Raw genomic sequence first — 14,191 nt, forward strand, 5'->3', positions numbered from 1 at the left:
ATCAAGGGAGGAATACTCAATATTGCTTAACAGAAAAATTATATGTATAGCTATTTAAAATGTGCATAAACATATATTTTAACATTTCCTTTACATATATGAAGGGGCTTCAAAATTTTGTGGGAGAATGGAATTAAAAAGATAATGGAATTCTCCCACAAGTTTGAAGTCACCTTATATTATTTCAGATAGATTAGTTTATCATATCCCTTTATAGATTATCTGGAAAATCTCACACTGAAGAGTCTGTTTCTATACAAGTATAGATGAGTGCTTAGATAATAGTGTTGCTGTTCCAACAGGTGTTATATGAGTATTTAAAGGAATTCATATTTCAAGGTGGTTATAACTTACCTGAAATATAGATGACCTTTTGGTCACTTCTCTGACCAAGGGAATTGGTCACTTTACAGACATAAACACCAGAATGATTGAAAGTCAGTGGATGAACAAAATGAAGAGTATTATCGGAAGCCAACAAACCATCAGGCCACTGTCCATCCAACCTAAATTTTAAAAAGTATAGAGTTATTTTAAATAGCTTTAATAATATATGCAACAATAGTTATTTAAACTAAGACACTTTTGAGACGGTAGGGTAAGAAACAGTGTCCATTAAATGCTATGTACTACAAAATGAAAGCATACAAAGAGTTAAGATTCTTTCATTTTAATAAAGGTAAGAATGCCTATTCTTAACTGCCAGTTAACCAAATATTTCTAGAACAAGTAAGTGCTCCAAGAAGCAAAAGAGTGTCCTATCAACACTGGCAATCATGCACATTAATCTGAAAAGTAGGAAGAAAAATGGTTACTCATTTTCACACACAGTAATTTAACTGAAACAGAATTAACAATGCAATGCCAAAATGTCTGATTTAGACAATGTTCCAAAAAGGAAAGCTATTTCTGCCAAGTCAGCCAAATATTTTCTAAGATCTTCTAAGATCTATCCTGTTAATGATAACAAAATTCCAATAAAATATGCACTATTTTTTTTAAGTAACATTAACAGATCACAGTGGAAGAAAATTGGTTATTTACTGTCAACCAAATGAAACTAGAAAATACATCATTCTTGAGAATAACACCAGAAACAATAAGTGCATTCATGTTCATGTATGTCTGGAGAGGTTATCCCAATTCCAGAATCACATTTAAATAATATTCTTCCTAAGGTTTCAACTAAAACCTTAGGAAGAAAATAAAGTAAGGGTACTAATAATTTTAGGAAGACAAAGAAATATATGTAACCTAGAATTTTAATTTAAAAAAATGTTATGTTTCAGAACACATTGTTGTTGTTGTAAACCGCCTACTCGACGCAGAGCAACCATGTATAGAGTTTCTGAGGAGCAGTGGTGAGTTTGAATGCAGCTCACCACACCAGGGCTCCAAAACATGTTTTAACTGTAAACTTTGCAATACATTTCTAACCACTGTGTTGGGGGTGGGTGTGGGTGTGTATATGTATGAGAGAGAGAATGTGCATTCTTTCAATAATTATCAATCACATAAAAGTAAACTAGGCCAACATATTAGAGAGTGATGAAGAAAAAACACCAGTTAATATTTTAAAAAACTTGCACTGTGGATTAATATGCTGGACTGCAAGATTGGTTTGAACTGCAAGGTTGGCAGTTTAAGCTCACCAGTCACTCCTCGAAATTCCTATACAGAGTCCCTATAAGGAACTGATTCGATGGTACTTAACAGCAGCAACAAATCTGGGTATGGCACTGTGGGGTAAAGCACTAGACTGCAAAGTTGAATTGAATCTCAAGGTTGGCAGTTCAAGCTCGCCAGTCGCTCCTTGGAAAACCTACGTAGGCTTAGTATGAGTTGGAACTGACTCAATGGCACTGAACAATGTAACATAACATATTCATGGAGTATCATTTAATACTGAGTGAAATGATGAAGTGCCCTATCCAAAGATGGATTCTAAAGCACCAAGAAAGGTCTTTTTATAAAATCATTTTATAATCTGTGATAATAAAAAACTAAGTTACAATTTTTTGTCAATAATAACTCTTTTTAAAAGGTGTTCACCATGTGTCAAATTGACTTGATGGCAGTGGATTTCATACTAATTTGGTCAAAAGGTTCTGTCTAGAATATCATACATTAATATGAACTATACTAGGAATAATGTCCCAGAATAAGAACTATAAGGTCCCTAGGTTGCACCAACAGTTTGACATTGACCTAAAGGTTGGTGATTTCAAATCCAACCAGTGGTACCACAGAGAAAATTCTAGTGAAATATTTTTGTTATGTTATAGTCAAGAAAAACCTATTGTGTAATACATGGGGTGACCATGAGTTGGACTTAACTTGATAGCAATTTAGTATAACATAACAACATAAGAACTCTAAAGCCATTCATTACAGTGGAACTAAATATAGTGTTAAAAATTATTTTCCAACCTAAGTGTACAAAAGAGGGAAAAGAAAAATATATAACCAAGAGGTCTTTATTTTGATACTTTTTATAAAACTCATATAAGTCACTTCATCCTGTCTTAACAGGGTAAAAAGTCAAGTAAACACACTCAACTATTAAAATCTTAATTACATTGATTCCCAAAATCATCCATTAATATGTTCAGTCACTTAATTACTAAGATCTTACTGTTTGCTACACTCTGCTCTGCTTGCTGTGTTCTAAGTCTATAATAGAGAAGACCATAATGAATTGAATTGTGTTCTCCAATAATAATAGTGCTGTAAATCCTATTTGCTGTGATTTGGAGATATAATCCCATATGGGGACAGGGTTTTCTTTGCTATGTTAGTGCGGATATATTTGTATAAAATGTTTCTTAAACAGTCGCTTTTGAGATATGACAAGAAGAGACTAGGCACAGAACTGAATTGTGTTCCCCAATAATATCTGTTGCAAATCCTAATCTCTATAATTTAGAGATGTAATCCCATTTGGGGATAGGGTTTTCTTTGTATGTTAAGAGAAATTATCTGTATAAAATATTTCTTAAACAGTCATGTTTGAGATATGTTACGAATAGATTAGGCACAAAAGCAAGTAAAGCAAGAATTAAGGAAATGCAGATGTCACATGGAGATCGACAGTGAATTTCTAGAAGTTTATACAAAAATTTCCCCTTATGTGGGCAGAGACAGTCTTCCCCTAAAGCCAGCACCCTGGATTTGAAGTTCTAATTACCTAAACAGTGAGAAAATAAAATTTTATTTGCTAAAGTCATCCACTTGTAGTATTTTTGTTACAGTAGAATTAAGAAACTAAGACAAAGACAAACCACTTATAACAAAGAAACAAAATAATAATGAAAATTTGTTGCTGTTAAATCACGGAGTCGGTTCCGACTCATACTGACCCTGTATAGACAGGGTTTTCAAAGAGCGGCTGATAGGTCTGAAATGCTGACCTTAGAGCTAGCAGTTCAGTGCTTATATCCTACAGCGCCACACCAGGAACCAATGAAAACTTAGAAAAGCAAAGTAACAGTAGAGAATAGGTTAAATGAGGTGGTTTTGTGACCTCAACTGTAGAGAATGCATGAACACTCAACAAAATCTTTTAAAGTCATCTTAAGGGGACCTTGTAAAGAAAAAATTTGCAAGCATCAGCTTTCAAAAATGGAACCCATTTTCCTAGAAAAAGAATGCATAAGGATGAAAAAGAACTATGTATATCTCACCAATTACACCTCAGTAATTTAAATCTAAAATTCTAATCCCTTTAATTGTCTGCAAACTATAAAAATGGTTTATAATCTTTTTAAAGCTGTTTATTGAAATAAACCACAATCATAAAAACCTAAGTATAACATTAAACACAAGACAAATTAAGTATATATAACATAATTACCTGCTCCACACAGACTTGAAGGGTGGTGGATTTGCATCAGCATTACATTTGAGATTGACACCCTTTCTGCCAACAAACCAATTTCCATCATACCCTGTGACTGAAACTTCAGGGGCATCTATAAACACATGACAGACAAATTATTCTTTGTTAATGAAATACAACACACAATGAGAAAGCATATATTAATACAACAGATTCAGCATTAAGTTGACGGCATGTTTCTTACTCTCAACATACATAACCAATGCTGAGCACAGTACTTAATAAATATTAGTTGACTAAAAGAATAAGTGAATGGTCAATGAATATCCAAGCAGTAGGTAATTATACATATGTGCAGTAGTTATTAGATACAAAGAAGAAAAAGTAGATGAGAAAACTATTAATATTACTTAAAAGTGGTATCTAAATTTTATAAGAAAAAGTTAAGAGTCTGTGAAAGCAAGGTGAAAAAAAAAACAACAGAAAAAGACAAATTTTAATTGGAGTTTCCAGAGCCAGTACCAGAAAAGATGGTTAGCTTCATTCAAGAATACAATGGTAATAATGTCATGTAAGTATAGTCTCTCTAGTTTAACCCTCTAAATGCTGAAAAAGAGCGTTCCTTGGAATTAGCTTTAGAAATTATTATATCGATTGTGATACATGTGTATTTTTAAATTCTATGTTCAAAAACTAATAAAAAAATAATAACAAATTGAATACCTCCTTCAGAAGCCTATCTAAATCTAAGATATACTGAAGAATGGAAATAACAGTACAGCTTAGAACACTTTCCCTATTCTGTGTAACTTTCTGTGATCTTTGCTATTATTATACAAGCTAGTTGCACCATCACCTCTTCTACTGCTGATAAAAATTTAAAGCTATCAAAATATCGTTAATATGCCATCTCCAACAATTAGAAACAGACAAGCAAAGTAAATCTAAAGACACCAAAAGAAAATAAAAACTAAAAATTAGAGCAGAAATAAATGAGATAGAAAACAGAAAAACTACATAAAGAATCAACAGGACATGAAGCTGGTTCTTCAAAAGGATTAATAAAATTGACAAACCATTGGCAAACCTAACAAAAGAAAAGAGGGAGAAGATATGATAACAGAAATAAGAAATCACTTGGGTGACGTTACACCAGAACCAATGGAAATAAAAAAGATAAAAACAGAATACTATGTAGAGGTATACTCCAACAAATTTGAAAATCTAAGGGAGATAGATACATTTTATAGAAAAATATGAATAAGTTTATCAAATACTGTGAAACTGTTATACTTCTGATAAAAGTATGTTGTTGTTAAGTACCGTGGAGTCGATTCCAACTCATAGTGACCCTGCACAGGGTTTCCAAGGTTGTAAATCTTTACAGGAGCAGAAAGCCTCATCTTTCTCCCACAGAACAGCTAGTAGTTTTGAACTGCCGACCTTGAGGTTAGCAGCCCGATTTGTAACCAGTACGTTACCAGAACTTCTTATGATAAAAGTATAGAAACACAGATGAGAATGACTGCTCCTTAACAAAAAGTGTAACTAAGTACAAGATGAGCCGTACTGGTTATTATTCTAATTATCTCTTTAAAACATTATTTTATCACATAATCAGTAAAATCAGATTAAAAATACAATATTCCCTAAAACACAGGTATCATTGTAATTTAAATGGAGCTAGAGAAGTGCAAGATTTTTGCTAAAAACTCAATGGGTAGCATCAATGAAACTGAGTAACAGTTGAATTCATTAGAATGGACAAGTTTGTCTCAAAGAAAGTATCCATTTTGAGTTACAAATTCCCACAACTGACTTAATCCAGCCTACTGTTGAAGTGTGAGTAAAAGACGTCTCAAGGTTAAAAAAATTTTAAGTTTTGCAATCATCTGTTCTGACCTGATGAAAAATGTTCTAGCTAAATAATATTTCTAGGAAAATAGGAATAAATTATAAAATAAATTATTTTTTAAAGCCAAGAAGGAAAAACATAAGAATCTGATTATCAAATACTCAAAGTAAAAATAGTTTGATTTAAAAAAAGGAAAAATATTTAAAATGAATGATTTACATTTAAAAAGCAAATGCTATTATGTACTTACATTGTATATCTAATATGAAAGAATATCGGATATCCTTTTCCAATGCTGGATGTTTTACAACACAAGTTATTCGTCTTCCTCGAGCAAATCTGGTTGGAAATAGCTTGTATTGACTGACAATTGTTGCAGTTTCATTTGGATAAGAAGTTGTAGTGGATTCCATTTCACCCAGATCACCTTCCCAGTCAATATGTGCAACTGGTTTTCCAGTGGCTGCAATGCAAATGGCTGCTACTGTTTCATTTCCTCCATCAATTAAAGAATCAGGTCCTTTCATCAAACTCACAGTGGGTTCAACTGTTGAAAAAAATAAATAGATAAATTAAGAATATATCTGCAGCCTTCTAAGCTACAACTGGAGTTATATTCCATAAGCTCAGGGACAAATGCATTTAAAAATTCTAACACACACACATTTTTTGAGGTAATGACATCAACTGAGTTCTTAGAGCAAGAGATGATCATGAGTCAGGATAAACAAGAGACCAAGACTTTATATAACTATACAAAGATAAGTGCTCCTTTGTACATATATCTCCCCCCCCCCCCAAAAAAAAAAAAAAAACACCTCCACTGTTAACAAGTCTGACTGCTTGTGACCCTGCATAGGGTTTCCCAGGCTCTATCTTTCTGGTGGAACAGGTGGTAGGTTTGAACTGCTAAGTTTACAGTCTAATACTTATCCTACAGCACCATCAGGGCTTCTTTGTACAGAAATAAGGGGGCTTCAAAAGTTTCATGGAAAAATTTAATTTTCTTTTAATTCCATTGTTCCATGAACTTTCTGACATTCTCTCAAGTACTTTAAAGTGACAGATGAGTTCCCCTTCGAAAACTGGTACATAGAGAATATTTCTATGAATTGGATCATAATTTCCATTACAAGATTATGGTATTATTCTGTAAAGGGAGAGAAAAAAGATGTTTCAATATATAATGTCTTATTTTTTGGCAAAGGCATTTGAAGGAAATACTTTTAAAAAATAGGTTATAGGGTCTACACATAAAATGTTAAGAAAATGTTTCTTTGAGAGAAGTCATAGTGGACAAAAGCTATCTCTTTTTTGGCCCAGCAGGAAACTTTATGGTTGTATTTAAAACACAGTCTTTTAAACTTTTAACGTTTTAATGTTAGTCTCTCAGATTAAAAAAACAAATAAATAAATAAATTAGGGCTCTTCAATGTAACTAATTTTGTTTATAATACTGACATCATTAAACTCATGATACCATGCAATGTCAGTAAGGGTTTTGTTTATTGGAATGTACATGCTACCCATCTTTTTCTGGTACAGGAAAATTCCCAAACGGGCAAAAGTAACCATCGTGTCAGAACCAACATACCTCCTAGCTATCTCTTCGTATTTCCCAGTAATTTTTATATGCTTCTTTCATCTAGCTTGTAGTTTATTCTGTGCATTGAGTTTCTATAGTTTCAAGATTTCAAGCTGGCTCTTTCACTGTCTGTCACCTGTTCCTGATTGATATCTACCTGTTTTATTTCATAATTTACTCTAAGGTTTATTTTCCTCATGTATTTTCTCTAAGATGCATTATTGTAAAATAACAAAAGGAAAAATGCACATAATATATATAATGAATACTTTTAAAACACTCATGTGACTGCCACAAATGTTACAGAAGAACATTATTAGCATCACAGAAGTCTCTGAAATACCTCTCCCTAAGCTCTGGTAGCATAGTGGTTACGAATCGGGCTGTGAACCTTAAGGCCAGCAGTTCGAAACTACCAGCCACTCTGCGGGAGAAAGATGAGGCATTCTGTTCCTGTAAAGATTTACAGCCTCAGAAACCCTGTACAGGGTCACTATGGGTCGGAACCAACTCGACGGCACTTAACAACAACAAATCTTAACACTATGATTGCCTCAAAGTGAAACCATTGTACTGACTTAGGAAATAACTTTTGTGTTCTGCAAGCAACAAAAGGAAACATAAACAATAGAGTTGTCTGTTTTTGAACTTTGTATACGTAAAACTGGATTATGAGTATTTTTGTAGTCTTTCTCACTCTGTGTTCCTGAGATTCATTCAAATAAAATGATTGAATCCATTATTTTTAAAATTCCCTTTTCAATTTTTTGAGATTCATATGCAATTGTATACATTATGGCTTTAAATGCTGTCTAGTTTATTATATGTATTGCTTCATTTCTGGGTTAAACAATGTTACAAGAAAAATTCTCATTTCCTATTTTGCTGATGCGGCACTGTGGGATAAAGCACTGGACCACAAGGTTGATTTGAACCAGAAGGTCGGGGTTTCAAACTCACCAGCTATTCCTTAAAACCCTACACATGGTCACTGAGTCAGAACTGACTCGATGATACTTAACAACATCTTGGTATATTTTGCATAAATTTTTCTAGCTTTTCTCTTACTGACCTACTATATGTATTTTCAAGTTTACCAGACAAATTCAAGAAAATTTCCAAAACATCAATTTATACTCTCAATCTTTAGAGTTCCTGTTGCTCGATATACTTAGCAACAATTAATATTAGCAGAATTCTCAATATTTGCCAATCTTGAAGGTATGTACAGCATATCACTGAGATTTTATTTTGAATCTCCCAGATTATTAAGGTTGAAGACCTTTTCAAATGTTAATGGGCCATTTGAAATTTCATCTGCAAAATGCTTAGCTGCACCTCCGCAGCTGCTCTTTGTTTTGTCACTATTGTAAATATATGTATTGCACAACATTTGTCATTTAGCTTTTTACAGGTGTGCAACTTATTAACAGCAATTACAATAATCAGCTATGTATAGTATGTGCTGATGAGCTGACATTCTTAATTCAACTACCAAAGTGTATCAGATTTCATCTTTTATTGTTGATTTGGTTTACCGCCTTTGTGTTTTAAGAAATACTTCTCTACATCAAGGCCAACTGCTGCTATGTGCTTTCTTTTAAAAAAATATATTTTTTCTAAAGAAAATTTATAGATTGACTTATTTCTTCAGACTAAACAAGCACTATAAATTTATTCTGTGTCTGATAACATTTTATGGCTCTGCTGATCTGTTTCTGTCTTCTATTTGTATTGGTGGCTGCTTTTGGGTCTTCATTACTTGTGCACTGGCTATTCAAACAAAATGAGTATATGTCTGTGCAGGAATAATTACTGCAGAAACAATATGAGAAACACATAAGCTTCTGAAAACATTAACCTGTCCAATCAAACCCAAACCTGCTGCTGCTCAGAGGATTCCAGCTCAGAGCCCCTACAAGGCAGAGCAGAACAGTGCCACTGAGTTTCCAAGACTGTTATCTTTATAGAAGCAGGCTGACATACTTCTCCTGCAGAGCGCGAAATGCGTTCAAATCAACAACCATTTTTGTTAGTAGCCAAGTGTTTAACTATTTTCCCACCAAGGTCTCTTCTACCATGTGTAGTGCTGTTGTTAAACACTTTAGAATCGGTTCCGTGTCACAGCGACCCCTATATAGGGTTTCCAAGGAGTGACTGGTAGATCTGAACTGTGACTTTGTGGGTTCCAATACACATTGTGGTCCAGGGCTTATTCTACATTACCATCTGTTTATAATTTAAGTTCAGACTCTTCGGGTGTTGTCAACCAGAGCTAGACATCTACAAGACTTATTTTTGGTTTATTATAATTCTGAATGTGGTGCTATAAGATATAGTAGACTGTTAATCACAAAATCAGTGGTTCAAACCCACTAATCGCTCCTTGGAAGCCCTAAACAGGATCCTTAAGAGACAGCTCTTAACAATAACAACTAGATAAGTCTAAGAGTGCAAGCATTAGGACTACCAGGAAAATGTTAAGGGCTATTTATTATACACCCTATCTGAGAACTGTACTCCCTCTCACTTCTCATGGATCTCAATTTATTGGTTCAACAACCTAATTGTTTCTTCTGAATTGCAGAATATCCTAAAGGTGAAAGCAGCACTCTGTATTAGACTTGCTCCTTATTCAAAGGATTTTATATAAAGTACAATTACAGTTAGAAAGTTAGAGTTAGAGCCATACTAAGTGCTTGAATGTGAGGATGGGGATGAACTGGTTTACTTTCAACTCAACAATATGTTGCCCCTAAACAACTTTCATTTCTGCCTACCCAAAACTTAACTATCTTTCAATTTTTGGCTCAATTGTTTAATTTAAAAACACATTTCTAAACAACCAAGTTCACCCATTCATTCCTATAATCTACTCAAATAACATTTAGTTTAAGACTGTTATATGCTAGGGCATAGAAAGTAAAATTTAAAGCCTATGTTTTCAAATAAAATATTTGAAAAATGAATAAAATTAAATTTTAAACGGCATAGTCCCAGTCTGTCAAGCACTTACAGTGGAAAACGCATACAGAAACTAATATGGTGACTACTATAATAAAGGGATGTATAAGGATGAATATTAAAAGAGCAAAAAGCAAGAAATTGGAATACAGTAGTTAAGAATGGTTTCCAAAAAGCGTATGCTTTCATGAGAACTATACTAAGACTATAGGCACAACTCAAAATGAAGATGCAGCTGAAAACATCCATTAATAATTGGAACTTGGAATGTACAAAGTATGAATCCAGCAAAATTGGAAATGGTCAAAAATGAAACAAAACGCAAAAATATTGATATCGAAGGCATTAGTGAGCTGAAATGGACTGGTATTGGCCATTCTGAATATGATAACCACATGGTTTACGATGCTGGGAATGGAAAATTGAAGAGGAATGGTGTTGTAGTCATTGACAAAAACAACATATCCAGATCAGTCATGTGGTACAACGCTGTCTGTGATAGGATAATATCAGTGTTCCTACAGAGAAGACCTCAGCAGTTCGAAACTACCAGCTGTTCCGTGGGAGAAAGATGAGGCTTTCTGCTCCCGTAAACATTTACAGCCTTGAAAACCCTGTACAGGGTCGCTATGAGTCAGAACCGACTCCATGGCACATAACAACAACAACAACAGAGAAGACCATTTAATACCATTCTTATCCAAATTTACGTAACAACCACTAAAGCCAGTGAGGATGAAATGGAAGAATTCTACCAACTTCTTCAATCTGAATTGATCAAGCATGCAATCAAGATATATTGAAAATCACTGGCAATTGGAATGCAAAGGTTGGAAACAAAGAGGAAGGATCAGTAGTTGGAAAACATGGCCTTGGTGATAGAAATGATGCTGGAGATCACATGATAGAATTCTGCAAAACCAATGATTTGTTCATTTCAAATACCTTTATTAAACAGCACAAGAGACAACTATACACACAGACCTCACCAGATGGATACACAGAAATCAAATTGACTACATCTGTGGAAACAGAAGCTAGAAAAGCTCCATATCAGCAGCCAAAATAAGGCCAAGGACAAATTGTAAAACAGACAATCAAATGCTCATACGCAAATTCAGACTGAAGCTGAAGAAAATGAAAACAAGTTCACGAGAGCTATAATATGATCTTGGATATATCCCACCTAAATATAGAAATCATCTGAAGAACAGATTTGATACATTAGACACTAAAGACAAGAAGAGTTGTGGAATGACATCAAGAACATCATACAAGAAGCAAAAAGTCATTAAGATGGCAAGAAAGAAGGAAAAGATCAAAACGGATGTCACAAGAGACTCTGAAACTTGCTCTACAGCATAGAGATGCTAAAGCAAATGGAAGAAATGAGGAGGTACAAGAGCTGAACATAATATTTCAAAGGTCAGCTCGAGAAGACAAAGTCAAATATTACAGTGAAATGTCCAAAGATGTGAGTTAGAAAACCAAAAGAGAAGAACACGCTCAGCATTTCTCAAGCTGAGGGAACTGAAGGAAAAATTCAAGCCTCGAGTTGCAATACTGAAGGATTCCCTGGGCAAAATATTGAATGATGCAGAAAGCATCAAAAGATGATGGAAGGAATATCCAGAGTCACTGTACCAAAAGGAAATGGTCGATGTTCAACCGTTTCAAGAGGTAGCATATGATCAAGAGCCAATGATACTCAAGAGAGAAGTCCAAAGTACATTGAAGGAATTGACAAAGAACAAGACACTGGGAATTGATGGAATACAAGTTGAAATTTTTCAACAAAGTGAGGTGGCACTAGAGGCACTCACTCATCTAGGCAAAGAAATTTGGAAGACAACTATGTGGCCAACTGACTGGAAGAGGTCCATATGTGTGCCCATTACAAAAAGAGGTGACCCAACGGAATGCAGAAATCACCAGATAGTATCTCTGATATCCCATGAGAGTAAAATTTTACTAAAGGTAATACAGATACAGCTGCAAGCATACATTGACAGAGAACTTCCAGAGGTTCAAGCCAGATTCAGAAAAGGACATGGAAAGAGGGAAATCATTGCTGATGTCAGATGGATCTTGACTGAAAGTAGAGAATATCAGAAAGGTGTTTACACCCGTGCTTTACTGACTACACAATGGTCTTCGATTGTGTGGATCATGATAAGCTTTGGACAACATTGCGAAGTATGAGTATTCCGGAAAACTTAATTGTGCTCATCAGGAACCTGTACGTGGACCAAGAGACAGTTGTTCCAACAGAACATGGGAACACTGAATGGTTTCAAATTAGGGAAGGTGTGCAACAGGGTAGTAATTCTTTCACCATACTTATTCAACCTGTGTGCTGAGCACATAATCTGAGAAAGTGGGTTCTATGAAGAAAAATATGCCATCAGGATTACAGGAAGTCTTCAACAACCTGCAATATTCAGGTGATACAACCTTTGCTTGCTGAAAGTGAAGCAGACTTAAAATACTTACGGATGAAGATCAAAGACCACAACCTTCGGTACTGACTGCATCTCAATATAAAGAAAACAAAAAGGCTCACCACTGGACCAATAAACAACATTCTTAACAATGCAGAAAAGACTGAAGTTGTTAAAGACTTTATTTTTCTTGAATCAACCATCAGCACTCATGGAAGTAGCAGTCAAGAGATCAAACGACATATTGCATTAGGCAAATCTGTTGCACAAGACCTTTTTAAAGTGTTGAAGAGCAAAGATGTCAGCTTGAGAACTAAGGTGCGCCTGACCCAAACCATGGTATTTTCAATAACCTTGTATGCATGTGAAAGCTGGACAGTGAATAAGGAAAATCATAGAAGAATTGATGCATTTGAGTTATGGCACTGGAGAAGAATACTGAAAGCACCACAGGCTCAACAGACAGATCTGTGTTGAAGCAGCCATAGTGCTCCTTGGAGGCCAGGATGGCCAGACTTAGTCTCTCATACTTTGGACACATTGCCAGGAAGGACCAGTCACTGGCTAGGGACATCATATTTGGTAAGGTGGAGGGTCAGAGAAAAAGAAGAAGACTCCTACTAGTGAGATGGATTGGAAAAGTGGCTCAAGCATAGCAACAATTATGAGATTGGCCCAGGACTGGGCAGTGTTTTGTTCTCTTGTGCATAGGGTCGCTGAGTCGGTACTGACTTGATGGCACCTAACAACAACAACATAGTAAAACATGCATCCCTTGGTGGCACACATGATTAAGCAGATGACTATTAGCCAAAAAGGTTAGTGGTTTGAATGCATGCAGACCTGCCTTTAAGACAGACTTAGTAACCCTATGAAGCACTTCTACTTGACACAACTAGAGTCACCATGAGCCAGAATTAACTCACCAAGAACTAAGACAACAACAGTAACATAAAGGAATGTAGGAAGAAACAGAAGAGAAAAAAGGAAATACAAGTCAAGGAAAAGCACAGAGAGGTAAACAGAAATCCAAATAATATATTATCATTACAAAGACTTGGATTACCGGGAATGGCAGGATAAGAGAAGGTCAAGTTCAAGGTAATGAAGCAAAGCATGGGTTAAAATAATGATTAGTCTTGTACCATTAACAGTTTTAAGCCAGGAAGAATTTACAGTAAAACACTAAAATTTAATGTTAAGAAAAAGTTATTTCATCCCCTTGAGCTCTTTCATACACAAACTGTTATTTTCTTGTTAATTAACTTTTTGTGACCCTTTTTTACTCTGTTGTCCTGTTTTTTCAAACATGGCACTGAAGGATAAAGCACTGGATTGAACTGCAATATTGGCGGTTCAAACTCACTAGTTAATTCTCTGAAACCATATAGAACAAGTTAGAACTGACTTGACACTTACCAACAATAAAAATAACAATCCATCAAGTAATCCTCACAACTGGACCAATAAATAACATCATGATTTATAAATAACAATCCATCAAGTAA

General features: G+C 34.8%; 1 protein-coding gene across 3 annotated transcripts in view; it reads right to left on the reverse strand.

Annotated features, from left to right (window-relative positions):
* The window catches only part of PVRL3 (poliovirus receptor-related 3), a 197,244-nt gene that overhangs the window by 117,821 nt on the left and 65,232 nt on the right, over positions 1 to 14,191 (reverse strand). For all 3 annotated transcript variants that reach the window (XM_006864193.1, XM_006864192.1, XM_006864194.1), the window contains exons 3-5: positions 5,944 to 6,240; positions 3,854 to 3,971; positions 355 to 506 (exon numbers count right to left, since the gene is read on the reverse strand). In XM_006864193.1, coding sequence (XP_006864255.1) covers positions 355 to 506; positions 3,854 to 3,971; positions 5,944 to 6,240 — 567 coding nt within the window. The remainder of the gene's footprint in view (positions 1 to 354; positions 507 to 3,853; positions 3,972 to 5,943; positions 6,241 to 14,191) is intronic.

The sequence above is a fragment of the Chrysochloris asiatica genome, unplaced genomic scaffold (genome assembly GCF_000296735.1).
Source record: "Chrysochloris asiatica unplaced genomic scaffold, ChrAsi1.0 scaffold00061, whole genome shotgun sequence".
NCBI lineage: Eukaryota > Metazoa > Chordata > Mammalia > Afrosoricida > Chrysochloridae > Chrysochloris > Chrysochloris asiatica.